General features: G+C 44.0%; 1 protein-coding gene across 2 annotated transcripts in view; it reads left to right on the forward strand.

Annotated features, from left to right (window-relative positions):
- GTF3C1 (general transcription factor IIIC subunit 1) overlaps nucleotides 1-27,417 on the forward strand; it is a 40,210-nt gene that overhangs the window by 11,188 nt on the left and 1,605 nt on the right. For both annotated transcript variants that reach the window (XM_063171162.1, XM_063171163.1), the window contains 26 exons: nucleotides 422-561; nucleotides 2,164-2,317; nucleotides 3,212-3,315; nucleotides 3,560-3,741; nucleotides 4,087-4,353; nucleotides 4,585-4,730; nucleotides 5,127-5,224; nucleotides 6,717-6,813; nucleotides 7,499-7,676; nucleotides 8,477-8,612; nucleotides 9,568-9,703; nucleotides 11,412-11,493; nucleotides 12,136-12,321; nucleotides 12,807-12,964; nucleotides 14,176-14,318; nucleotides 14,504-14,585; nucleotides 15,725-15,837; nucleotides 16,771-16,833; nucleotides 17,352-17,445; nucleotides 18,331-18,503; nucleotides 19,477-19,761; nucleotides 21,709-21,962; nucleotides 23,309-23,595; nucleotides 24,111-24,735; nucleotides 26,243-26,282; nucleotides 26,935-27,127. In XM_063171162.1, the coding sequence (XP_063027232.1) occupies nucleotides 422-561; nucleotides 2,164-2,317; nucleotides 3,212-3,315; nucleotides 3,560-3,741; nucleotides 4,087-4,353; nucleotides 4,585-4,730; nucleotides 5,127-5,224; nucleotides 6,717-6,813; nucleotides 7,499-7,676; nucleotides 8,477-8,612; nucleotides 9,568-9,703; nucleotides 11,412-11,493; nucleotides 12,136-12,321; nucleotides 12,807-12,964; nucleotides 14,176-14,318; nucleotides 14,504-14,585; nucleotides 15,725-15,837; nucleotides 16,771-16,833; nucleotides 17,352-17,445; nucleotides 18,331-18,503; nucleotides 19,477-19,761; nucleotides 21,709-21,962; nucleotides 23,309-23,595; nucleotides 24,111-24,735; nucleotides 26,243-26,282; nucleotides 26,935-27,127 (4,416 nt within the window). The remainder of the gene's footprint in view (nucleotides 1-421; nucleotides 562-2,163; nucleotides 2,318-3,211; nucleotides 3,316-3,559; nucleotides 3,742-4,086; nucleotides 4,354-4,584; nucleotides 4,731-5,126; nucleotides 5,225-6,716; nucleotides 6,814-7,498; nucleotides 7,677-8,476; nucleotides 8,613-9,567; nucleotides 9,704-11,411; nucleotides 11,494-12,135; nucleotides 12,322-12,806; nucleotides 12,965-14,175; nucleotides 14,319-14,503; nucleotides 14,586-15,724; nucleotides 15,838-16,770; nucleotides 16,834-17,351; nucleotides 17,446-18,330; nucleotides 18,504-19,476; nucleotides 19,762-21,708; nucleotides 21,963-23,308; nucleotides 23,596-24,110; nucleotides 24,736-26,242; nucleotides 26,283-26,934; nucleotides 27,128-27,417) is intronic.

The following is a 27,417-nucleotide window of genomic DNA, read 5'->3' on the forward strand; positions in this document are numbered from 1 at the left end:
TTTCATCAGAAGACTAGCTAAGAATAGAAAAGGAAAGAATGATAACAAAGGCTTGTGGCTCGGACAGAGTCTGAGCCAGCTGACTGTGATTGGCCATTAATTAGAAACAACCAACATGGGCCAATCCCAGATGCACCTGTTGCATTCCACAGCAGCAGATAATCATTGTTAACATTTTGTTTCTGAGGCCTCTCAGCTTCTCCGGAGGAAAAATCCTAAGGAGAGGATTTTTCATAAAAGATGTCTGTGACACTTCTCTTCCATAAAAGAATGTGAAACAAGTGTGTGAGAAAGTTCGTTACAAGAATGTAAATATCAGAAAGCTTAGAAAAACTTCAAAAATCAGGGTGACAAATGGGGAATTGCTCAGCTGCAAACAGGCTGGCTGATGTGCCCTTGTGCTGTGCTGTGCTGTCCCCAGAAGCCCTGTGGCCCCAGGAAGGAGAAGCGCTGCAAGGCGGCGGCGCTGGAGAGGCCCCACGAGACCTACAGGCTGCTGAAACGCCGCAACCTCATCGTGGAGGCCGTGAGGAACCTGCGCCTCATCGAGAGCCTCTTCACGTGAGCCAGGGCTGAGCCTCCCCTCTGGGGTGCTGGGAGCACTGGGGGCTTGTTCCTTCTGCCTTGGCTTGTCCCTGCTGGCACCATTGCTGTAAGGATGGGGGGAGGGTGGTTGGATCTTTATCAGCTCTTTGGAAGCAGCAATAGTCCATGCAGATAATTACACAAGAGTGCTTTCATTATGTCTCAAATACAGATCAAAGAACTTATTTATCCCTTCACAGTGTGCCAGACTTGGGATCACTGTGACCCAAGTCATTGTACAGCACTTCCCTGCTGCAGGATTCTTGCATCTGCATCAGTTTTATCTCATCTTTGTTCATGTGTTGTTCTCTATAGACTGGAGAGACTCAGGTTTTCGTGTCACTGCTCACTGGCGTCCTAGCAAGGCCCTCAAAGTTTGATTTTCAGTGCAGTTTTATGTGGTGTTATATCTCTTCTCCTAACACCTTATCTGAGATGGAGATACTTCCCTAAATGTTATAATGTCTTTCAGCCCTTTAAGATTTCACCTCCAAAAAGAAATGGGAATTTTGGTGTTCTGCTGGATTGGCAGTACTGTGTTGTCACAAGTAGGATTGCAGCATCCATCTTCTGTGTCAGCTCAGAAGATCCTGGCATGTCAGTAGACCCAGGGCTGCTTGCTGTAGGAATTTAGTAAGAAATCATGGCCTTACTCTCCTCTGGTCTGAGAATTTTGAAACCTTCTGTCACCTTGTTTAATTGCAGAGTGTTACAAAATTAGAGCCTCATCTGGCACCAGCCTCAGCAGTGATTGATTGAGTCACATCCAAGCACAGCTTGGAAGCTATTTCAGGTTTCTTCTGTCCCTTCAGTGCTGCCAACAGGTTCCTCACAGGTTCCTCAGAATTAGTGGAAGTTCTCTGCCAAGGAAATTTACTGGTGTTTGCCTTCCATTTGTTAATTACCAGAATGTGGTAATCTTTTGGGACAGTTGAAGTCTGTGTGTACATTCAGTTATTGCTTCATTCCCTTGTTATGTGCCAGGTCTTTTTCAGAATTGAGTCCCCAGGAGCCCAGAATTAGGGTCTGGGACATTTGTGGGAAAGTGCATGGGATGGGAACAGGCAGGGGGAGAGCAAGGTGTGAGCACACCCCTGCCAACTGTGGCAAGGGCAGAAAGGAGAAGGGATATGGTGGGATATGTGTGTTTGTGTCCATGTTGTGAATGCAAGAGTCATTTCTGTGCTCTGAAACCACTGAAAAAACCCTTTCTGCCTCAAGCTGAACTGAGCTCACAACTGCAAGAACTGACTGCATTTGTTAAATCACCACTAAAAAAGCTGTAGGCTCTCCTGACCTTAGGGAGGCTGCAATCATAATTGCACTGTAGCCATGTACAGTGGCTATCAGGCATTGAGAATTTGCTGTCATCAGGGCAGCAGTTCTCCCCTAACAAGGGAAAGATTGAGTATAAAGAAAAGAGCTGAAATGTAAAGCAAAGTTTGCAGTTGTCTCCAGCAAAAGCGAATAGGGAGCAAGGAAAGAAATGGCCATTGACCCCACATCCTCTAACAAACCACTCAGGCAGTTTGGAGCATTGCTGGCCTTAAAATGCAAGGTATCTTTGGCATCTTTCAGACTTCAGAAGATGGTGATGGATCAGGAGAAGCAAGAAGGTGTCTCCACCAAGTGCTGCAAGAAGTCCATCGTGCGGCTGGTGCAGAGGCTGGCACGGGAAGGGCTCCTCAGGCTCTACCGCACCACGGTCATCCAGGATGGCATCAGCAAAAAGGTGACAGCACAGACACAGCCTTCAGCTCACTTCTCACTGTGCCCTGGGCCCTTCTGCTGGAATGCATGGCTGACTTCACTTCTTGTAGCAGAGCCCACAGGGGAGCTTCCCAGAGGCTTCTTGTCAAACTAAGCTACTGTGAGAGCCAGATCGCTGCTTTCTGTTATTGGGCTGCAGATAATTGAGACCAAGGAATAGGCCAGAGATCAAAGTCTCTGAATCTCCTTTCCCAGAGGTTCTGCTGCTTATCTCTTCTGTGATTCATGGTTCTTTCTCTGCACTGCCAGGCTGCACCAAAAATCTGTTTAATCCCTTTTGAAAGCCAAGTGTGTGAAAAATCTTCAGTGAGCTTCTGAGTTGAAATTTATAGAAGGTGATTTTTAATTTTAAAACAAAAACCTACTGTTACTGAGGTTTATGGAAGTCAGTGGTTGTAGAGCTGAGACTTGTCACTTACTCTAGTGTGAAGTGCTCATAAGCAGAGAATTGAATGCACTGAAAATGACCTGCTGCCTAATTAGTGTAGAGCACATATGAAATCTCACCAATCTGAATTGTGTGCTTTCAGCAGCAATATGTGTTAGCTTGGCCTTTCACCTAATGAGCTCTGACTTTTCATTTTTCCTTCTCAGCCTAATATTTACAAGTCAAAGTACTTGTTTCTCAGATATTTCAGCTTTTAAAAACCCAAACCCCAAGGTCTGTAGAAATGTCATTAGCAGTTTATTGCTACAAAAACCATGTACTTCGACCTCTTGTTTAATACAAAGTGGCAACAGGAATTTTCATCCAAAAATAAAATTATTTTACTGTTAATCTCAGATGATTACGCATCTGATTAAGAGCCAGTATCTCCATAGACACCTTTTGTTTGTGTTGTGCTGCTGTGGACAGGTGGAGTTTGTTGTGCACCCCTCAGTGAGTCCCAGTGATCCCCTGGTGAAAAGCGCCATCGAGCAGGTGCGGTTCCGCATCTCCAACTCCAGCACTGCAAACAGGCAAGTCTGGCATGCCTGGGATGGCCTGGGGGAGCTTGGCTTATCTAGGCTATGCAAAAATATGCAGAGGAAATAAACACAAGGTAAGCAAAAAAAAAACAAACAAACAAACAACCTCTTCTTTAGCAACAGAGAAATGGGAGGGCGAAGCTGAGGCGACGTGCTGGTATCTCCTGAAGTCAGGGAAGAACAGGAATTGAGCTCTGCTTATTTTTTACCTAAGTGCTGTGTGGTTTTACTGCAGGATTAAAGTCCCCCAGACACCAACATCCCAGGAGCATGGTGAGGAGGAAAACCAGGGACAAGAGGCAGTTTCTGACTCAGGAAATACACAAGAAAGCTCATGCAAAGCTGATAATAGTCGGGCAGGAAAAACTGATGATAAAATGGGCATAGCACAGCTAAAGAACTATCATCCTGTTACAGGTACAGCCAACTTTGGGGTTTCTGTCATCCTTCACCTTCCCATTTATTATTTATAATAATTTCCATATGTCTCCTAAGATACAATTTTTTTTTCCTCCTATCAAAATAAAATTGGATTTATATTATTTATTAAAGCAGTCTAACTTATGTTTTCTTAGCTGCTTGTGTTTTTTACAATTGTGAACTGAAGCATTTGTATTTACTACTACTTCTTTACTATTTGTATTTGCTTTCAACTGCCCATCTTCCCTTCCACTTTACTTCATATTATTTTTGTGCAGGGAGCTGTTTCTCCTGCTCTAATCCTCTTTTTGTTTCTATTTGGTCTTTAATCTTCCCTCCCAGTTCCAGGACTTGGACGTTCTCTTGGCTTTCTTCCCAAAATGCCCCGTTTAAGAATGGTCCACATGTTCCTCTGGTACTTAATTTATGGACACCCTTTAAATGAAACACGGCGAAAAGGAGGCACTGATGGTGAGAAAACAAAAGGGCTGGATGAGAATGCAGCTGTAATTGAAGCGCAACCAGATGGGACCTTAGAAATTGTGACAACTGTGGTGAATCCTGAGAGCTCTGCACAGGAGACTGAAGTAGATCTGTCTAATCAAACAGGTAAGAAGTGGCACATCCTGACTTAATTACAGCCCTTACCATGGTTCAACACTGCAAAATAGATAAAAATCTGCTTCAGAAAGGTTTGAATGTCAAGAATTTAGAGAATTTTCAGGTCATTTTGGATTTGCAGACTGTGACCTGCCAGTTGTGTTGTGCTTGAGCAGTCACAGAGAGACTCTAGGTGTGAGTGTTGGGTTTGTGTGTCTGAGGCTGTGTTCCTGTTGGCAGTGTACGTGGATGACTCCTCCTGGATGCGTTACATCCCTCCCCTGCCCGTGCACAGGGAGTTTGGCTTTGGATGGGCTCTGGTCAGTGACATCCTCCTCTGCTTGCCTCTCTCAGTCTTTGTTCAGATTGTACAAGTCAGCTACAAGGTAAGGTGCTCTTTTGTTTTCCTTCAAAGTCTGATGATGGCAGCTGTACCTATAGGCTGGAACAAATATTCCCTTAATCTGTTTTAGCAAAACTAGACCCTGGAGAGGAGAGGAGACACTTCAGTGCTTTACAGAAAAAGTAGTTGCGTTTCACAGGCTCACTGAAAAAAAAATGTATAGCCCTGTAATACTGCAAATTTTTAAGCTACTATTTTGCCAAGAGCTTTTTGTAATCTCACTGAATCCTCTGCCTTATTGATTAACAAGAATAATGTTAAAGCATTTTACAAAAGCAGTAAGGTTTACTTAGAAAATATTTTAGTAGGCAATTCAGGTAGCAAAGCTTTATACTTGAGGGGATACTTGCATTTTGATTAACTTCTAAAATAATTCTAGGTGGAAGGTCTGGAAGATTTTTTAAATGATCCACTAAAAAAGCACACTCTGATCAGATTTCTTCCAAGGCCAGTCCGACAGCAGCTCCTCTACAAAAGGTAAGCAGCTGAGTCAAAATAAGAGGCTCTAGAGAAGCACCAACAGTGGCTGGTTGTTTTCTCAGTTATTTCCTGCCTGTGTCAAAGAGAACTGTGGCACTTAAGACAAGGACCATCAATCCTCCAAGGGTAGTGTGCCAAACTGTATTTTTCTCTCCCAAATAGAAGGTAATAAGAAACTAATAAACAATATTCATGTATGCTGTCAGGCAGTGCTTGAGAGCTGGGAGGTTCTGTCCTTCATAACTCATGAGAAGGATGTTGTTTCTGTATAAAACACACTCCAGACTGCTGCTAAATTCAGAATTTAATAGGGTCTAAGTGTTGCTGTCCTTCATAAATCTTTCCAGAGGTGCCACATTTCCCAGCTCCTGCCTCTCACACATTCAGTTTCTCCTCATTCTCTCTGTGGCACATCAGCCATGGTTTGCCATTTCTCTTCCAGGAGATGTAAAACGAGGTTGGACTGAAGAAAGGAGAGTGATGTGAATGTATGGAATCAAGAGCACCATGTTAGCTTTCCCCAAAAAGTCACTGCTGACAATTTGTGAATGGTTGGAGGTTTAGATGACATTTTCCAAACTTGCAAATGTGCCTTTGGTGAGGGAACAGAGCTGGGCAGTATCAGCAGCCAAGGCTCATGGGCACCCCAGGTTTGCAATTCCAAACCTATTGTTAAATCTTAGCAATTAGAAACTGGATTGATGGCATTTTCTGAAATCTGCAGGCTCCATCTGATGGGGTGATGCAAAACAATATGACACATAACCAAGCTGTCTCTTCAGCCTCCTTTCACTAAAACTTCTAACTGAGCCAAATTTCTAAGCTTGATCTTTCTGACCCCCAGAGAAAACTCCTGCCAAAATCCAACTCCCATTTAACTGCATTTAATTAGATCTTAGTGAAGGTAAATGTGGGCAAAGCTAATTTTTTACAAACTGTTTCAGAAACTAAATCTTGCAGAAGGTTCCTGCAACTGCCAGAATTTTGCTATAGATGTAGGAATGCAGGATGGAAAATGCTGCACTTTTTGCACTGCCAAAGCTTTGAGCAACTGAAAGCAGCTTCTTGGAGCAGTAATTTTAAACAATCTGAACTCCAAGAATCATTGCCCAGTTCTCCTTACATACATGTATGAAGGCCTGTACTTAGCAGTCATGTTTGCTTACTCCTGTCTTCTTTACGTAACATGAAATTGTCTGCAGATCTGCTGTTGGCCATATTTAATTCATTTTTACATATGTTATTTATGTCTTATTTTCTTTCTTGCTAGCAAAATTTTGCTCAGTATTTGACTAAAATACTGGGTTTGTGATTTTAGGAGAGGAAGTTTGGACCCTTGGGGTATTACATGTTTTCCACACCACTTCAGAAATTGTATAACTCAGTGGTTTGCTGAAAGCTCAGGTTGCTACATGAAAATGTTGAATTTTCTGGTATCACTTCTCTATTTTCATGGGTGCTAATTGTAACACTCCTGCCATTGCTACAGGAGGTACATCTTCTCAGTGGTAGAAAACCTTCAGAGATTATGTTACATGGGACTGCTGCAGTTTGGCCCAACAGAGAAGTTTCAAGACAAAGACCAGGTAATTAAAATTTAAAAGGCAATTACTCTTTATGAATCTTCCAAGATTTTGTGTTGGAGTTCGTGATGTTTCAGAGGTATGTGCAAACCTCCAGATCCAACTGATACTGAAAGTTGTGCAGGTAATTTTTCACCTCTTTTCTCTGGAAGGGAACTCCTCAAATGTATAATGCTGAACACTGCACACAATAATGACCCAGGATGTCCCAGACTGGCAAGACTTAATGAAAAATGAGTATGACAGATTCTTTTCCATCAGGCTGTTAAGCTTGGATGTCTGACACAGAATAAAGACACTGATCAGAGTAAAATAATGAGATTCATATGCATATTTTTAGATAGGGAGCACCTGCAAAGGAGAAAGCAGAAAGGTAATGAGGCCCCAAACACATCCACTCAAATCCCAAGTGAGGACTTGCAGGAAATAGCCACTCTCTGGAAACTTGGCATATCCTGTGCACAAGGGAGAAAAGAAACTGTTCTAAATCTAGAAAGGAAATTTCTGAATTGCTGTCAAGGGAATTTGGGAATACAGAGCAATAGTGTGGGAATGGGTGTGGCCTCTGTCAGAGCAGTGCCTAAAAACAGCAAAGACAGAAACTGTCCAGTCCTAACCCAGCTGGTGTGTCCTGCTGATTAGGTAATTTCAGTGATGTTTACAGCCTGAGCTGTGCTGTGTGTGGCAGGTGTTTGTGTACATGAAGAGAAATGCTGTGATTGTGGACACCACCATCTGTGACCTGCACTACAACCTGGCCCAGAGCAGCCGCCCCTTCGAGCGCCGCTCCTACGTCCTCAACACCCTGCAGGATGTGGAGAACTTCTGGTTTGATCTGCAGTGTGTCTGCCTGAACACACCCCTGGGTATGGCACACCTGGACCCCCTGAGCACCCTCTCTGCCCCTTCTGGGCACACCCCAATTCCTCTTCCCTTCCTAAAACTTGAGCCAGGCTCTGGTTTTCTGTCGGATGCTACGATGCCCAACAGATAGGAAGAATGATGCACAGAACTCCATTATATAAGAAGGCTAATTAATTACTTCATTATACTATATTATATTAAAACTATATTTCATTATTTTACACTATCACTAACTACCTAGAAAACCCATGACTCTCTCCCCAAGAGTCCTGACACACACACGTGGATCCAGTTGGTCATTGAATCCAAACACCATCACCAGAATCCAATCAAGCAATCACCTCGGGTAAACAATCTCCAGAACATATTCCACATGGGCACAAACACAGGAGCAGCAGATAAGAATTGTTTTGATCATTCTTTTCTCTGCTTCTCTCACAGCTTCTCTCAGGAGAAATCTGAGGAAGCTAAATCTCTCTCTGTTCAGAGGGCATGTGAATACCACACTTTTCCACTTCTACAGTTTTGGAATGTTGTCCTGTGCATCATAAAAAAAAAAATGGGAGCTGTGTCCATATAATTCTATAAAGTTGTGATCCACTTGTGTTCAAAGCATTGTTGCCCTCTTGGAAGTATCAAAGTTGACAGTAGCCCTTCTCAGTGAGAAGCAGCCATGTTGTATTGAGAAGGGGTAAGAATGGCAGCACTATGTGGGAGTAGCAGTTTGCCAGAGCAAGGTGGATTGGAGATAAGCTGAATTCTGAGCTGTCATGCTGACGGTGCAACCCCTTTGTCTGTGCAGGAGTTGTCCGCTGTCCTCGGACAAAGAGGAGCAACCTTGCAGGGGAGGAGAGTGCCCTGGATGTGGAGAAGGAGCAGGAGTCAGCAGTGAACAAACACAACCTGGAAAGAAAGTGTGCCATGCTGGAATACACCACGTAGGTGCTGCAGCAGGGCAGGCCAGAGAAGCTGTGCAGGGGTTCAGGATGTTACTCAATAGCAAAAGCCCTTGAGACTGGAGAGTCTCAGCTGGGTGCTCTGTGGAGTTCAGAGCTGAACTGAATCTGAGGAGATGTTGTTCTGTTTCATGTTCCCAATAATTTGGCTGCCAGGTTGTTGTGCTGGAGGGATGGGATGAGCAGATTGGGATTTCTTTCCAGAGCAGTACAAATGTGTGTTGGAAGAGTCCTGAGGAGAGCAGAAATGGGAGGGAGGGAAGGCTTCCCTGTTCCTGTGCTTTTTATCATGGTATCTCAAGTAGCTTCAGCAGCTCCCCAGTGCCACAGCCTGAATCCTGTCCCTTTGTGCTGCACTCGGCTGTAATTGGTTGCAGATTAATTTCTAATGTGCACTGTGATCTGGAGGTGATCTCTGGAGCATTTAATCTTCTACCTAATCACACCCAGAATACCTGTGAGAGTTGCATGCTCACAACATCTGACAGCCATGCAGAATACCAGCTAAATTTTTTTGATTGTGTTGTGCACTGTGGTTTAGCTCTGTCAATATTCTATTCTGTTTCAATAAACAGTCTGTTTAAAAGTATTTTCAGTTAGTTCCATGTTGCAGGTAAATATATCAAGTTACCTTGAAAAAAATAATGGAGTTGAGGGACCCAATTCCACTGATCCTTGCTTGAACTTGCATATGTGTGGCAGTAAATCTTTTAAATTGGATTTCTGGTATTTACTTGCAGTTAGGCTGGGGATGACTGTGACATCTTTAAGAAAGAAACAGTTTAGGGATGTAATTAATGGTGTAATTAGGTATAATATTACCCCCTAAACTGGGAGGGCAAGGTGAGAGTTCTGCACATTGCACACACACCAGTAAGAGCTCTGAGAAGGAATCTGCACAAAATAATTCCTGTGGGTTTGTTCTTCTTGCTGGCAGAGGCAGCAGGGAGGTGGTTGATGATGGATCCATCCCTGGAGATGGGCTGGGAGCTGCAGGTCTGGATTCCAGCTTTTATGGGCATCTGAAACGCAACTGGATCTGGACAAGCTACATCATCAACAAGACCAGGAAGGTGGGTATTTTAAAATTTGTACACTTCTCCAAATTTTAATGTTCTTAAGGTTGAGGTAGTGACACCAAATTCCATTTGTGTGCTCTCAGTAAGGGTTTGCAGCACTGGAACAAAATGAGTGCCAGATGTTCACAAATCTTGGTGCTGAAGTGAATGAAAGAATTGGATATAAATTTTATTTGAAACTGAACTTTGAATTTGTTAATACATTCAACCAAAGGAGAAATACTTCAATGAGCAAGCAGTTCACACTACTCAGTGGTTCCTCTTTCCTTTCTGGAATGTAGAAGTTGTCAGACAAAAAGCAAAACATCCAAAACAAGGAAATACACAAGGAAAAATATTTTTAAAAAATAGGGAGCCCAACACATGCAAATCAGGACTCTGGCTAATGTCCTGTCTCTGATGGAAGCTTGTAAGAGCAAGGGATATTTCCTCAGAATGCTCTCCCAGCTGTCTGCAATTTTGGCTCAAGGCCATTCTAAATCTGGGACTGATGTTTCAAAGCAGTAATAGCTTTTTTTCTTTTAGTATTAATATGTCTGGTTTTTGAGCATATGTAAGTCTTCACTATCCCCAGCCTCCTGTGGCAAAGTGTTTCAAATTCCTGCTATGTGCCACCACTTCCTTTTGATGCCTTAAGCTCCTCAGTAATTGAAGAACTGAGGGAAGCTGTGAAAAATACATTCTTCATTTATCTCACTGTTTCACTGGATTTTTGTACACATCTCTCATGTCTCTCATATTCGTCTCCTTTTTTTAAGACTGACATCTGCCATTCCCAGCATGGAACTGTCCTGTCTTTAATCATTCTTGTTGCCTTTATTTTAATCTGTGATAGTTCCACCTGTCCTTTTTAAGGTGGAAATACAGTCTGAGAGTGCTTTAAGGTTGTGGCCAAGCACAGATTTTTGCAGCTGCTTAGTGTTGCTTTACTTCCCTAAGAATTCCATGCATTTCCTTTGCTTTTTCACCATTACCATGCATTGAGCAGGGACTTTCACAGAGCTGCCTGTAATTACTCTCCCCTAAGCAGTGCACAAATCAGAGCCTATCAATGGATGTAAAATTAAGGTGCTAATTTATTTCCCTCAGGCAGGATCATTTCACTCTTAATTCTTTCTGCTGTTCAGTCACCTCATTTCTGAGCAGTAGCACAACCTCCAGCAGCTCTTTCCTCTCTGCTTTCCTCTCCACATCTTGTGACCAACTTCTGCCCCCAACAAGAGAAATGGGTTTAGGAGAGAATGGCAAAACTCCCAACACATTGCAGTTGGTTCAGGCTCAGATTTAGGATGGGCAGAATGTGCTATAGGAGGGATTTACTCCTCCTATAGCACATTCTGTTTGTGTTTGCATTTTGGTTTTGTGCTTTTCAGAAGTTCCTTTGGAATGTAAAATGCTAGCACTGTTTTACAGCAAACTCTGCTCAGCCTCTGCAGCAATGAAATAATCAAGCATTTCTTTTCCAGTAATTACTGCTTTTAACCTGAGGACATTTCTAACCTTCACAGTCTAGTGGTCATTCCAGGGTGATTTAAGAAAAGCTCTGGAGCCATTTTAATGTGTGGTAGTAATAATACAAATGAGTTCTATCTTATAGCCAAGGATCTTTTCCTTTAAACTGAAAATTTATTGCTGACACTACTGAGATTATAAAAGTAGATTGTTGTTGTATGTTACCTTTTTTAAAGTTATATTGTCTTAGGAAAATACAGGTCCTGAAAATGGGCTGACAGCAAGACTCCCAACCTTCCTCACCAAACACTCCCTGCCACTCAGTACTGGAGGTAAGGCCTGAGACTGCCACAGCTTCTCCTGCCTTTGTCAAACCCAGCATGAAGGGTGAGGGTTGTTCTTGTCTCCTTCCAGTAATCTGGGATGCTCCTGGGGCAGTAAAACAGATAAATGATCTCATTCCCTATTACTGACTATATGGAACAATAATTTTTTATCTAGTATTGATAACATGGGCTGGTCCTGTCTCTTTACAGTGATCTAGAGTACTTCTGGGGCTGTAAAATAGATGTGTAAATAAATTTTTATAAAACAATCATTTCTATCCTTTGTAATTTCTGATGTGCAGTTTGCAGAAAGTCCAGAGGGACCAATGTTTTGTAGCACTGTTTTCCAGCCTAATGTTTGAGCTAAGGAGGAGAAAATGCTTCAGGTTGAATGTAAAACCTCAGCTCTGTTCCCTTGTGTTTGTGCACTGTAAACTAGGCTTAATTACTTGATGATTCCTCATTAATGTAGGAATTTCTTCTGTGAGCTGCTGAGAAGGGGCATGAAATGATGGGACTAACAAAGAGCAGTTCTGAGAGAACATCTGTCTTTTAATTTACTGAAATTTGTCATTTGGTATCTATACCTTAACATTGTAGAATGTCATTGCTATAAAGCTCCACTGCTGTAAATATGTGTCATTTTAGGTAACAAAATTAATATTTTGGGAGAAGCAAAGGCAGGAGCAGAGTCACTTTTCCAGAAAGAGGAATGCATTGAAATAACTAAAGAACCAACCCAGGATCGAACTAAACGAGTGAGAGGTGGAAAAAGCCAAAAGAGGAAAAGGCTTAGGAAAGATGTTGGAAAGAAGCCAAAGAAGAAAAAGAAAGGTAAGAAACATGAAAAAGCAGCATTCTTTACTATGCCTAGCCCTGCAGGAAGGTGCTTTGGCAAAGAGGGCAGGACAGGGCAGCTTTGTGGCTGTGTCTGTGGGCTGCCTCAGTCAGTGGGGAGGAGCAGCAGCACCTTGTGCCCATGAGCTGTGTGTGTGAGCCACGGCTGCACAGGCTGGAGGAATCCTCATGGAGCCTGTGCCAGAGCAGCTCCTGCAATCCATTATCAGCTCTTGATAGCTGGCTTAAAGATTCTCCTTGGAATGATGCTCTAGGTTGTCAGTTTGCCAATTAAAGTGTTCTTTTTCTCATGCCTGGGAGAGCTCTTGCTGCATTTCACTTCTAGACTGCAACTTCCTTCCCTGCTTGCCTCTCATTCTTACAAACTTGAAACTGCTGCTGAGCCTGAGCTAGAAGTTTGAGTTAATCAGAATACAAGGTGCTGAGATAAGTGTCTGGTTTTGTTTCTCTGGATTTGCCAGAAGAGGATCCTGCAGACAAAAGCAAACGGCTGCGCTACCATGACAAGGCTGACCAGAGCGCGCTGCTGAGGATGACGCGGCTGCGCGTGACCTGGACGGTGCAGGAGGACAGCCTGCTCATGCTCTGCAGGATTGCCAGCCACGTGCTCAATGCCAAGGTGATGCACTGCTGAATTTGAAAGGCTGTGTTCTATGAACTTGTCTAACCATTCGGTATCATCCACAAACAGCCTCAAAAACTGAGAGATTTGACAAACCAAGTTAAAACAAATGATGGCTCACGGTTAGGTGACTTGTTTGACAGACGGAGTTTTGCACCTTAGCTAAAAGAGTTTTACAAAGTAAGTTTATATGCATTGACTATTATCATCACAATGTTAGTATCTGCCATCAAAGAAGTTTTTTCTGTCCAAGAGAGAGGGGGAAATGGATTTGTAGAGAGGATGGCACGGCTGCACGTGACCTGGACGGCGCAGGAGGACAGCCTGCTCATGCTCTGCAGGATTGCCAGCCACGTGCTCAGTGCCAAGGTGATGCACTGCTGAATTTGAAAGGCTGTGTTCTATGAACTTGTCTAACCATTCAGTATCCATCCACAAACAGCTTCAAAATCTAAGAGATTTGACAAATCAAATTAAAATAACGATGGATCATGGTTAAGGGACTTGTTTGAAGGATGGAGTTTTGCACCTTAGTTAAAAGAGTTTTACAAAATAAGTTTATATACATTGACTATTATCATCACAATGTTAGTGATAGTACCTGTCATCAGAGAAGTTTTTTCTATCCAAGAGAGAGGGGGAAATGGATTTGTAGAGAGTTGTCAGGGCCTGACAGAAGCCCACACTGTATGCAAACTGAGATAAGAAATGCTGACTTAGAAATGCCATGGGATAGGACAGATACTATTGAGAGAAAAATGGAGCTAGAAAAACATTTCAAAGGATGGCCTTGCAAATAAGACTGGATACTTTGGAGAAATAGAACTGTGAAAGATGCATTGTAATAGGACCCACAAGGAGTTGCTTTTGATTATTGTCTTTAAGGCATCTACAGCATGGTGTGGCTAAAGCTGATAGGCCAAGGAACACTTATAATATATTGTAATTAGGAAATAGTTGGCTTCTGATTGTGATGGCATGAATTATAACATCTGTGTTATCTCACCCTTCCCATGAGACTGAAAATGGAATGAAAGTTCTTAAAACACCTCTCAGTTGCCCCATCTCTGGGTCACAAAAGGGCATTGTCCAACAAGCACAGAGCTGCTGGGTGCTACACACACATTTCACCAGCCAGGGCTTCATCCTGCTCTCACCATGTGCACACACAGCAAGGTTTAACTGCAGACACTCTGTTCCTCCTGCAGGTGAAAGGGCCCTTTGTGCCCTGGCAGGTGGTGAGGGACCTGATGCACTCCAGCTTCGAGGAGTCCCTGGATAAAACCTCCCATTCCGTGGGGCGCAGAGCCCGCTACATTGTCAGAAACCCACAGACCTACCTCAATTACAAGTAAGAAGTTTTCTGTGTTCTATATACAGGCTAAATTCTCCTGGAGGGACATGATCCTCCCACATATTTCTTTTGTTTCATGTTGCTTAAAAATTGCATCTTGTTTGCATCCTGCTTCTGTCGGGTCTGTTTTGAGTTGGGAGAATTTCAGCTCTGAGCAACACCTTCCATTTTATCTCTTGCAGAGTTTGCCTTGCTGAGGTTTACCAAGATAAAGCCCTCATTGAAGATTTCATGAATAGAGAAAATAATTATGAAGATCCACAGGTAGGAGGAAGTATTCCAAAAGTTCATAGAGTACTTTATGCTGTTTGGATAACTGAGTACTTGCACTGATTTCATGTCTTTTCTCTCCCTTGAACCTTTAGCTATTTTTAAAATAGCATCACTGTAAAAATGCAGCATCATGGCTGGTTTGGGATAAAGTGGACACAGGGCAGCTTTCCAAAGGCACATAAACAGCCCCTTGTGCAACAACCATTGTGTCTTCAATGTGCTTGTTTATAAATATCCATGACCAAACATCTCTATCTGCTGATTCCTTTTTTATCCTTTCAGCCACATTGTTATTTGAGCAAGAAAACATTTTTGTTCTGTAATTTCTAATTTTTATTCTGGTTGTGTGTTGAACTGGCACCTTAGCTTCTGTGAATGAATGCAGGAACACAAGCAAATTTTATCAGACTTGATTTGAGCAGCTAAAAGATTTTATTTCTTTTTTTTCCATTTAAATTAACCATTATTTCAAATTGAAAAGTTGTTTACACTTCCAGTGCAAGCAATTCCATTTTGATTTTCAGAATTTTCTCAGAACTGGGACAGTGTCATAACAAGATCATTTTTATTTAATAATGACAATTCATACCATTGTCAGAAAAGCCCATCAGTTCTGTTGTTAGATTCATGTTACTTAAAGGAAGAGCAGTTGTTCATTAATGAGACATCACTAAAATAAATATGTGTCCCCATCCCCAAAGTCTGTCCTTGGAAGCAAATAGAAACTTGTTTCCAGAGATGATTCCTCTCATGTAACAGGTGTTGCCCCAGCCATGATTGTGCAAACACTTCATGGAGAACATGGAAAAGCCTGCAGGGCTTGAGCAGAAACTTAAACATAGCTCTAGCAAGAGATCTTGCTGTTAATTCAGGCAATTGTCTTAGAACATATGTTCATGGTGCTTGGCTTGTAGCTGTGAGCTGGTTACAGATGGAACCTGCAACTGTTCACTGAATCAGCAAACACAAACTGCACCAGCTTCTCCCTGCCTTGCCTTGCCTGTTGGACTGCTTCTGACTTCAGAATTCAGCTATTGCTACAGGAATTTTCATGCACACTTTAGAAGTAGAGAGGTTTTTCCACTCTAAGAAATTGAGGTTGATGACATTTCTGTCTCCTCTTTTCGAAGGTTTGTGCAAATGAGTTTAAAGAGTTTGTGGAGAGACTGAAAGAAAAATTCAGTTCAACCCTGGGGAACCCCAAACTGGAGATTCCTGACACTCTGGAGGAACTCTTTGCCAGGTATTTAAATCCTGGTGCTTTTGGCTCTGCACATGGGGTGAGGCAGGGGACAGCACTTCAGAGCAGGTCTCCTCTCTGGGCATGATTTACACCCTCTGTACCTGTACCCTTAGTAAGAAAACAAGTTTTGCTAAATACAACCAGCAATGTTTCCTTCATTTCCACACTTCCTAAATACATATAAGTGATTTTCAGTTATTTGCACAATTTTACTGATTTCAAACCATTCTTATTGCTAAATAAAACTTTTAAACCAGAAATTCACTACAGCAGATTTTCCTAAATTGTCAAGTCCTCAACCTTACTGTTAGAGATGTTGCTACTCAAGTGTAACTTCCATTGCAATAGAAATCTAGCATTTTTCAGATTAACTGGCCCCATTTTCTATCACAATTTGTAGCTGGTTGCTCAGCTGAATCATTTCAGTGCTGCTAAAAGTATTGATAAGGAAGAGCACTCAGCCTTGTGCAGCATTCTCCAGCTCCAAGTCATTAAGCTTTTTCATGATGATTAACACTTGAAAAGAAGTGTGGAAAAATTGTGTCTCAGACCATTTTATGATAACAAATTTAGCACCTTTGTAATTTTTCTTATTTTGGGAAGAGCTGTGTATTACAGCAAAGGTGCTGCTGGCCATAACTGGAAGTCCAAAACCTCAATAAAATGACAAATCCTTTCAGTGCTAGATCTGTGTCCTGTCCATTTTTCTGTCTCCTTGTCAGCAGATATTTGAGTGGAGATGGATGTGGACAGTTCTTTTCCTCTCTGACCCTGGTGCTGAGGGCTGCTGGAGCACACAGTCCCCTGGGCTGGCCCAGCCCTTGCCTCATTAGCAGTTGTGCTCATCAGCCTCTGGGCTTCATGGCTGATGCAAAATCACAGCAAATCATAGAAAATCTGGTTCCAGTGTTCTCTTTCCCTTCCCTTAACTAGATTTCGAGTGCTGGCAATTGGAGAAGACACAGATCAAGGCACAAAAGAGGATAATCTGAGCAGGTGAGTAGCAGTAGCACCATTTTCCTCTTTAGGATCAGGCCACATCAGCCCCTCTCTTCTGTGGAAGTCATATAAAGAGTGTCCTAATTCAGTGTTTCCATCTGTTTGTTGCAGTGCATAAATTTATTAACAGAAAAATACTTTGACAAGACTGTAGGGACCTCTGACATAGATTTGGCAGATAAAATGATAACAGCTGTGACCTCAAAATGATTTTATCACTGGGACAACTGTACATTTTCTATGTGGGTGTTGTATCTCAACAGGAGGAGATGTTATCAGGGAGAACTTTGTGTCACATTATCTGGACTAATCCAGAAATTCAGGGTGGAAGGTGAAGGAAAATGTAACAGATTCCTTTACATGAGTGATCCTCAGCTGTAAATCTTGTGCCTCTATTCTTTTATTTCAGAAGCAGGTGGTGGAGTTTGTAGATTTTTGTGCTGGTTTAATGGGTACCTCACCTTCAAAAATCACCTGGAATAAATATTTTTCTCTTTTTATTTTTTTTCTTTCAGTATTTATGATATTCATTTTTTGGTGCTACAGAATCTGATTCAGAGCACACTGGCACTCTCAGATCACCAGATGGAATCTTGCCAGTCATTTCAGGTACAGTGTCTAGTAACTGCTCATGGAATCATGGAATTGTTTAGGTTGGAAAAGAGCTGTAAGATCATCAAGTCCAGAACTGCCAAGGCCACCACTAAACCATGTTTCCAAGTGCCACATCCATGTCAGGTCATACAGCCCTAAAGTTTCTCCTCCCTCCCTTTGCACATTCCTCTTTCAAATGGGAGAAAAGAAACTTGGAAGCTTGGATTTGTATCCATTCTGTGGGGAGTATTCTGCTTTTAGGAAATTAAATATTGTGGGAAGATTTTCAGTTTGTTGTTTTCTCTCTGAGTATGAAATTGCAAGATGTGATGTTGATTCAGTCACTTAAAACCATATGAAATAAGCTCCACATCACTTCCAGTGGGTCAGTCTGTACCATGCTTTCGTGCCTATGAGAGCATCTGGAATGTTTTGGAGGAAATATCACAAAAACAATCCTAATACCCAGCTAGCAGTGGTGTTGGAGGTCTCTCCTTCAGTGTTGGGGACTACAAAAAGAGATTATCAATCAGTCAAGTGCTTAAGTAAGGTCAAGGTTCAAAGGGAGTTTAACAGCTCCTAAGCAAGAGTGGAACCTGGATAGCCAAGCTCTCAGAACCAAGTGTTCTTGCTGAAATGAGGGGAAGAATTTACTAAAATGTGTGGCAGAGGAGCATTTCTCACATCTATAATTGCAGTGGGAGCCCAATCCCATGTTGAATATCAAGTGTTCTGTATTTAGTTAATTTAATTGACATGTAACACGCCTGGAAGGCCATAGAAGGAGCAGAGCAGTAAAGTGAATTTTGATGGATGATTTTCATCCTGGCTTGTGTCCTCCCACCCCTGGGTGCACGTGGCTGGAGCAGGGGGTGCAGGGCTGTCCCTGGTGTGTTGCAGACGTTCAGGCTGTACCAGGAGTACCGGGATGACATCCTGGTGAAGGCTTTCCTGGAGTGCCAGAGGAGGAGCCTGGTGAACCGCCGCAGGGTCAACCACACGCTGGGGCCCAAGAAGAGCCGCGCGCTGCCCTTCGTGCCCATGTCCTACCAGCTGTCCCAGAGCTACTACAGGTGGGTGCCAGCCTCCTGCAGGGGCTCCATGCTGTTGTCTCCTTATCACAAAGGTTTCATGCCTTCTTGGCAGAAAAAAGGTCTCAGAATTTTCCACTGCAAGAACACTGAAAAGCAACTTCTAGCCTAAACTGTAATGTACTGACTTTTAGTGATTGGAGAACAGTAACATGAATATGGTAATTATAGTGGTTATGGTAATTATAGTAGTTATGATAGGCTATAGGTAAAAGTTAAGGTATAGATTGGTTCTACTGTATTAAGATGCTCAGCAAAGAAAAGTATATAATGCAGTGTAACCAAAAGAAAAGTATATAATGCAATGTAACCAAAAGAAAAGTATATAATGCAATGTAACCTAAATTAAAGGTCTCCAGGCCTGCCTGCAGCTGAAGCTGACAGCTGTAGGCACAGCTCTGCCACCCACAACCCTGGACTGCTGTAACACCTTGGATACAATAAACTGCAGTTTGGAGAGCTGCCTGGAGTCCCACATCCCTCATTTAAGCTCTTAATGGTGATAACACAGGAGAAGTGTCCAGAGCAAGGAACCTTCAGCTAAGGGTGCAGAGGAAGGTGAAGATGAAGCTGGCATCACATCAGGCAGTCCTTATATGGGGAGGGCAGTGAGGGAATGGAGCCAAGAGTGCTGGGCAGGAGCTCAGAGACACATGGAGAGGGGAGGAGATGCAGCAGCACAGTTGTAGATGTGATGGGAAGATTTCTTTAGCACTCCTGTGAAGCAGAAGATGATAGCTTTGCTTTTTATTTGCTGTATGCTACCTGACCTTTACACAGTGCATAAACACCTAATGTGCTGGAAATAGTAAAAGAACTGTGAAAGCAGGTGTGGAGTGTGCTTGGTCACCAGTTCTAGAATGAAACTTCAACTGTCTGGCTCCTTTGTGCCAGCATAATTGTAAAAGTCAGAGCAGATTTTGAAGCATTTGTGCTTCTTTGTGGTTTTGTGCAGAGTTTTCACGTGGCGCTTCCCCAGTACCATTTGTACAGAGTCCTTCCAGTTCCTGGAGAAGCTCAAGGATGCTGAAAAATCAGACCAGCCACACAGTTTCTCATTTAAAGATGAAGAAAATGCATCATCAGAAGGCATGGTGGCATTTCCCATGGATGGCCCTGGTGGCCAGTGTGTGGCCATGCTCTCCCTGTTCTCCCTGGGACTGCTGGCTGTGCATGTGAGAATCCCAGAGCAGATCATTGTGGTGGACAGCTCCATGGTGGAAAATGAAGTGATAAAAAGGTAAATGCTGTTATTTCTATTAGAAAATTCAGTTTGGGGATAACTTGGATGAAATTGGACAGGAATTGGGATTTCCTGCACTGCACTGTGGCATTTTTACTGTGCTATTGTTTTGATTTTTATTTCTGAGGGGGTGCTCTGAAGACTTAATGGCACCTAAGTCAGTGTCTGTCATTATAGCCCTGGGCTGCATTTCCCTTCTCATGTGACATTTCAATGGCTTGACACTTCAGTGCCATCAGAGCTGGCATGGAAAGGAGAGCACTGGGTGCTACAGGAGCATTTCATCAGCACTGTGCCTTGGCATGTGACAGATGAGAGGGTTGGTAACAAGGCTTCAGCTTTATCAGTGGAACCTCTCACCACAGCAGTGCTTTTCTCTCCTCTTGGATTTCATTTTCCTGCAAGCCTGCAATAATGGCATGAACTGAAACTGTCCCTAGGCAGTGGGAGCCTGTGAGCCCTTTTCCTTACAGCCATTATGTGCTTTCTTAAAAGTGCAACTAAAATCTCAGCTGACCTGCTGCTTCCTAGTGTGAGTACACATGGAAAATACTTTATTCTCTTTCTCTCTAGGGCAGCTTAATTCCACCTTGAGGATTGTTCTTGTGGCCCCTCTCCCATAACATGCTGTTCTTTAAAATGAGCAGCTTCAGTTCCTTCACTTCATTGATGTTAACCAGTTCTCTGTCTTTCTCATTATTTTCTCCTGCACTGAATTATGATGTCAAGAAACAAAAGCCATGCTCCTGCTGGCAGCTCTGTGCCAATTCCCTCCTGTCATACAGGTGAAATAGCTGCTAATGCATCCCAAGATTCTGAAGGGCCATGGCCTTGCAAAAAAAAACCAGCCAAGCCCCCCAGTGCAGTGATCCATGCACTGTGACTCACCTCCCAAGCTTCTTTTCCTTTATCTGCTGAATTGTTCCCTCTCAGTGGAAGGACAGATGCAGAGTACTATAATACAAATAACATGGATTTGTCATAGGGAATTGCTCCCTGCTCTTTTCCAGGCTGGCTCTCCAGGGTGCTGGAGATGTTCTGAATGCAAATCCCAGCTTCTCATATACTTGCAGTGTCCTCAGCTGGGTGATCCTGTGCAAGCTGAATGAGCTGTTTTATCAGCCAGGTCATTAACAAAATACACTGAGCCCTGGCCTGGTCCCATTGCTGAGTTAGGGGCATCTTGAGTAGTGCACTCATTGTTTTTTCTAAGTGATATGTTCCCTTTTTTATTTTCTAAGTGATGTGTTCCCTTTTTTATTTTAAAAGGAAGTACTTAAAGTCTAATTCATGTTAGAAAAGGTTGAAGGAACCTTTCATAGTCCCTGGCATAATCTGCTTGAAACAGAGGCCACTTCAGAGTTAGATCAGGTTGTTCAGAGCCTTCACTTTTATCCATAGTGGCTCTTGTCATGTCCTAGAATAAAATATGTTGGTTTGACTAAGTTTGATTCTGGGAAATCCACCCTGGCTGCTACTGCTATTCTTTTCTTTACTTGGAGGATGTCTGCAGTTTGGTTTTTGGTGGTTTTTTAATTATTATTTTTTAAAGTAGCTGAAATCTGTAACTCTCTCTCCTCCTTTTCGCCCTGAAAAATAAACAGTCTGCCCTATCCTGCAGCATCCTTTGTGCTCTCAGTGTCTAACAGATGTTCCCTCAAGATGAAGCATCTGCTTGCTGAACCAAAGAGCTTCAGCAGTGGAAGCTGAGATATTTTGGGTTCATTTCTACACATTTTGCAAAAAAAAGAGAGAGTTTCCTTTCCCAGGGACCTTTAGTGTATTTCCCTTTGTGTAGTTGTTGTTCTCAGTGCTCTGCATCAGCCTGGTGTGGACACTGCCCCACTGCCCAGAGCGCAGGAGCGCCGTGTCCTCAGTGTCATCAATCACCTCCTTCTTTGGGGAAAACCCCACAAACAAATCCAACCTGTGTGTTTGCTGCAGCTTGGGAAAAGAAGGCCTGGAGGACGAGGATGATGAGGATGATGACTTGGAAGAGAGCTCTGGAGGCAAGCGCAGGATTGAGGTGAAGCCCCGCCAGGCCTCCCACACCAATTATTTACTGATGAGAGGCTACTACTGCCCTGGCATCGTCAGCACGCGCAACCTGAGCCCCAGCGACAACATCGTGGTCAACTCCTGCCAGGTGAAGGTCAGGCTCAGGTGCACCCCCATCCCAGGAAGGCTCAGCTCTCCAGGTTAGTTCTGCTTGGTCTAAAGTGCCCAGAAGTGGCTTGGAGCAGGAGGGATGGTGAGCTCACCTGCTGAGGAATTGATTTAAACAAAGCCTCCTGACAGGAACATTCTGTTTGCATTACACATCAAGTCTGTAAGGCTTTCTCTCCTGACTTACAACAGATGGCTGACTTAGGCTTTTTGTTGGTAACAAGGCCTTGCCTCTATTTGATGTTGTGTTAAACTGTTAGTGCAGGCTTTCCTCTGCTCTGTTAACCCTCTCCAGGAGGTTTTTCAGTCCCTACAGCAGCTTAAAATAGCATATGATGTAACAGCCAGGCTTTCTCTTCTGTCAAAAGAAAATCTTTCAGAGTTCATTGAATGGAAATTCTCATTTAACTTGTCTCATGCAAGAGCCTGAAGTAGTGGTGTCTAATGTCTGGCCTCTTAGGTCAGTAATTTAAACATTTTTATAATATTTAGAGCTTGACTGTCTGCAGTTCATCATCACTTCCCCTTCTGGAAGAGCATCTTGTTTTCAGCTGTAATGCAAATGTAACCAGAGCCTTGAGCTCTGCAGCTGAAATCATCTGGTGCTGCCCCTGCCCATTTCCATGGCTGTTGTGACAGGTACAACAGAAATTCTTTCTCCTGTCTGTGCTGCCTCTCATGCCCTCCAGCTGTGCTGAGCTGACTGCTCATTACAGCTGAGCCCATTTTTCCTGGCTCCAAAAGTTCCAGAGGCAAATGTGGAGCAGCCTGCAGGTAAAAGGGAAGGGAGCAGTGCCAGAGCTGTCCCCTCATCAGCCAGGACTGGGATAGGGGTTCCATGGCTCCAGCTGTGGATATTCTGTACAGGGTCACTTTGGGGCAGTGCTGGACCTGTCACTGAACACAGAGATGTTTTGTTGAACTAACTGTCTGAAGCATTGTCAGGTGGTAGTTCAAACCAGATCTGGCCAACAGCTTTCTGCTGTGGATTTTTGATTAAAAGTGTCCTCCACAGCATCTCCTTGCCCTGGGATTTTTACTTGACCTTCAAGAACAAAGGAGAGAATTCCCTCATTAGCTCAGAGCTGAGCTTACCCAGTGTTAGAGAGAACACCCCCAGGTGCTCACTGCCTTCCAGCCATGATTCATTTTGCTGGGAGGGTGAGCCCTTGTGAACCAGTTTGCTCCTCTTTGCAGGTCTTTTCAGTCAGATATGCAAGGCAGAAGGAAAAAAAGGGAACTGCAGTAATGAAGAGGGAAAGCTGAGCTCTGTTTTTAATTGGTTTAGAGCGCCTCTAATCTGTTTGTCTTCCTGCTATGTGTTGCACAGTAACTGCTGCTTCACAGCCTAAACTCCCATGGTTTATTTGCTTTGCAGTTCCTTCCCTGCTGGATCACATGGCTGTGGGCATCTCCTGCCTCCCTGAAACTTTCACCAGGCTGATAAAAATCCAGGAAGAGAACTATGATGTGGATAAGTTTCTCCACGAGTGTACGGAGCGTTATGGGTACAGCCCTGGGGATGTGGAGGCTGCTCTGGAGATCAGGAAGGCCATAGAGGCCACTTCCCACTTTGGGATTTGCAAAGCTGAGCTGAGCAAACATTTCTGCAGCTATGAGCAGGTGGGAGCTGAACGCAGCAGGAGCTTGGAGCAGTACATCCAGGTGGGTTTACAGCCAGCTGCTTTCCATACATTAATGTTTGCATGCTTAGTATTCCCCTTGAACAGGATGAGCTTCCAGGCTGTTGGAAGCAGCTATAAATTGAACAAAGTTATTTATGTTAGGCAGGAGAAACACACCACACCTGAGAGCAATCTTGTCTCAAAGTTAGGAAGGCCAAAAATTCAAGCAGCTCTTAATCAAAGATAGGAATGAACTGTTTCAGAAACCTAGAGGTGCTAACATCAACCTTTGGAAGCAAAGTACTTGTTCCCAGTTATATTTTTAACTTTAAGCTGAAGAAAAACATCTCATGCTGTAATTTCAAGAAGCTTTAGGGGTAAAGCATCTTTTCAACTTCAGTGCAGCTGGAGGCAAAATTGAATATTCTACTAAACTTTGCTCTCCCTTGCTGCCTGTTAAATCATGACAATTCCATGACACTGGGTTAAAGTGACATTTTTCAGTGAAAGCTCCTGACATAATTTCTTGTGGGGTTTTTTGTTTGGTTTTTACAGGACCTCATTGACATGCAGCAGGTTTTAGAAGTAGGAGGCCACAGTGTCAGGCTGGTGGCAGTGGTGTTTGCCAAGCCCTGGCTGCTGCGCTCGGTGTGCCTGAAGAGCAAAGCAGAGGAGGCTGAGCAGCCAGGGGCAGAGCCTGCTCCCCCAGATGTGCCACAGGAACATCTGCCCTCAGAGCCAGAGAAGGGACAGGACCAGCAGCTGGGCAAAGACACACAGTGTGCCAGTGATGATGAGCCCCCGAGGAAGAGATGTAGGACTGATGTCCTTGAGGGTGACAGTCACCTCTGCCAGGGTGCACTGCCTGCTCTGGCACCTGCAGATGGCAGGAACCTGGATGCAGCTGGTTCTGAGCCTGCCCCAAGGAAGGAAGCTGTTACTGGGGGTGAAGAAGCTGCAGGAGGAGGCTCCCTGGAGCCCCCAGCTGAACCCCCAGAGGCTGGGGATGGGGACACTTACAAGGAACAAGCCCAATCTCATTCTGAGGGGAAAGAACCCGAAGCAGAGAACGATGAGCTCAGCGCTGAGCACAGCAAGCAGATCCCTGTCCCTGAACAATCAGCCAGTGAGCAGGATGATGATCTTTGCTGCTTCCAGGAGAACCCAGGAGTCTCTAAAGGTATGGAGAGCCCTCTGCATCCCTGAAATACAAACCAGCTCATCAGCAGGTGATCCCAAACCAGTAGCTCCACTTTATAAGCAAATGCTATTCTTTATGCAGCTGTACCAGAGAGGTTGTCTTCTCTCACAGATAAATTGGCATAACACTAGTTTATCTGGAAAGTCTCTGAGTTTTCAAATACATCCCATAATCCTTCCTATGCCTTTTGCTGGAATGACTAGTGCAGAAGTATGTTTTCCTTAGAAACTTGTTTCCATGTCTTAAATTTTTCCAGAATAATTTGGATCCAAAGTTTCTCATCTCTGGCTTCAGTTCAAAGGTCAGGCCTCTCTAAGCCTAGAAAACACAGCCCTGCTGGTGTGCATTTAGCTGGAATGTCCATGGCTGAAAATCCTAAACTCATTAAAGCATTCACCAGGAAGCAGCACATGCCAGTGAGATTTAACAGCCTCATTTGTAACCCAATTGGACTTCATTTTCCTTTCCTTTTTACTGCCAGTTTTCTAATAGCTGGTAGTTCTTGCCAAGCTTTACATTTAGTATTTTGTGAGGGATTTCATTTTGGTTTGGATTTTATGAGCTCTAATCTCAGACTGAACCACAAGCTCACTGCTCCTGTGGTACCTTGCCAAGCCCTGCCAGAACCCAGGTCCAGAGGGTGATCCCTAAGATCCCACAGCTTGGGATTGTTTAACTGGAGCCTTCCTGCAGGAAATGCACTCAGGGCTGTCTAAACATCAGAGACCTCAGCAGTTCTTAAATTAAACTACTGAAATATTCCCTGGATTTAACATCCTTGACTTGTTTGAAGCATAGGAGGGAAAAAACAGGAGTTCTGTTATCAAACACAGAGTCCTCCCTGGCCAGTGAATGTTTACATGTGCTTAAGCCAAAGCTGTTACCCTCTGGGTGTGGTAGGAATACCTCATTAAGTAATTGTCTAATTAAAACCCATGACATAATGTAATGGGAGTTGCAGAGACAGCCATTGCTTTGAAAGTGAGCCCTGCTGGAATCCTGAGTTTGCATTCACATCTCCAGCTCCTGGGAGGTCTGCCCTACATCCCTCTGATTTAGGTTAGCTTTAGGAGCTGATTTTAGCTGATTTAGGAGCTTTAGGTTACCCAGACCCCTGGAGAGCTCCAGGCTGAGACCCTGCACATCTCTCTGTGCACCTCAGCTCCTTCAGCCCATACAGTCACCATGGTTCAGCCACAGCATCAGACTTCCAGGAATAAAACCTGCTGGAAGTGGGGAAAGGATCCAGAGAAAGTGTGGTTGAGTAAAGAGATGTGGCTGTGGGAGGAGGTGTGGGGAGAGTGTGCTGCAGGCAGGGCAGAGGGGCAGCTCAGAGCTCCCCAAAACTGAGAGCAGCACGTGGAGTAGTTTGCTGCTGTGGTTTTCTAGCAAGCTCTTGCACTTCCCAGCTTAGCCACCTTTAACTCTCCTTCCATTAGATAAGGAATTTGAGTTAATTAGAAAATATGTGTGCTTTTCTTTCCAGGAAGCTCCATGACAGATGTCTCCCAGGCAGCCAGGGACCGGTGAGTAACAGAGATGTCTGCAGAATACCAAACACTTGGCTCTGCCAAAAGAGTACTGGGAGCAGTGGTTTGGAAACCTCACTTTTGTGCTCTGATGAGCAGTGATGGAGAAACCCCACTCCATTGTTCCTGTTAATGTTCCTTGTGCTCCTGTGCATGCTGAAAAAATGTCTCTGAGAGATATTTTTACCCAAAAACCAACAAGTTCCAAATATCAGGGGACCAAAACTGATTTTACAGCACAAATAAGCCCAATGCCAGCTTCAAGGTGCCTAGGAACCTGCAGTATTAGAAATTGTGAATGTGAATTTCCATGCAGGGACTGTCTTTTGGACACCACAATGCTAAAAATGAGGGATTTGCTTCCCATCAGAGCACTGGTGCTGCATGGTGCAGGTCTTGGATAACCTTTGGAGGATATTGGAGCTTATACCAAACAAAGCTTTCCTGTTCATTAAGACCTAGGGCAGCTGCTGGGTTTATAATGGTGCTGAAATGGGTGAAAAATGCAAATTTGGTAGAGCAGCACCAGCTCTTGCTCAGAGCAGCTACGGGATTTACACTTGTGTTTAAAGGGATGCAGTGATCTGTTGGGCATGAGAAACCCATCCCAAAGAATTCCTGAGAGCTGAGCTTCCCCTGTGTCTGGCAGGGCCTGTGAGAGCATTTCCTTCATCGGGAGGCCGTGGAGGATCGTGGATGGGAGGCTGAACCAGCCGGTGTGCAAGGGCATGATGGAGGCCGTGCTCTACCACGTGATGAGCAAGCCGGGCGTGCCGCAGGCGCGGCTGCTGCAGCACTACAGCGGAGTCCTGCAGCCCGTGGCCGTGCTGGAGATCCTGCAGGTACAGCCAGCAGCACAGCATGCCAGCCCAGGGCACGGGGAGAACACCCCAGTGCTCCCTCTGGGGCCAGGGAGCCACAGCCAGAGCGAGCCAGTGCTCGCAGGGAGGCAGGAGGGAAGCCTGGGGCACCCGTGATTCCACACTCTGAACCTGATTCTGAAATGGATCTGCAGGGAGGTGGAGTCCAGGTCGTTGCTGAAGAGTGGGGCTTTCACCATGAAACTGACTGTTTGATGCAGTGTTAATCACAGGATCATGGAATAGTTTGGGTTGGAAGGGGTGTTGGGACT

The sequence above is a fragment of the Melospiza melodia genome, chromosome 18 (assembly GCF_035770615.1).
Source record: "Melospiza melodia melodia isolate bMelMel2 chromosome 18, bMelMel2.pri, whole genome shotgun sequence".
NCBI lineage: Eukaryota > Metazoa > Chordata > Aves > Passeriformes > Passerellidae > Melospiza > Melospiza melodia.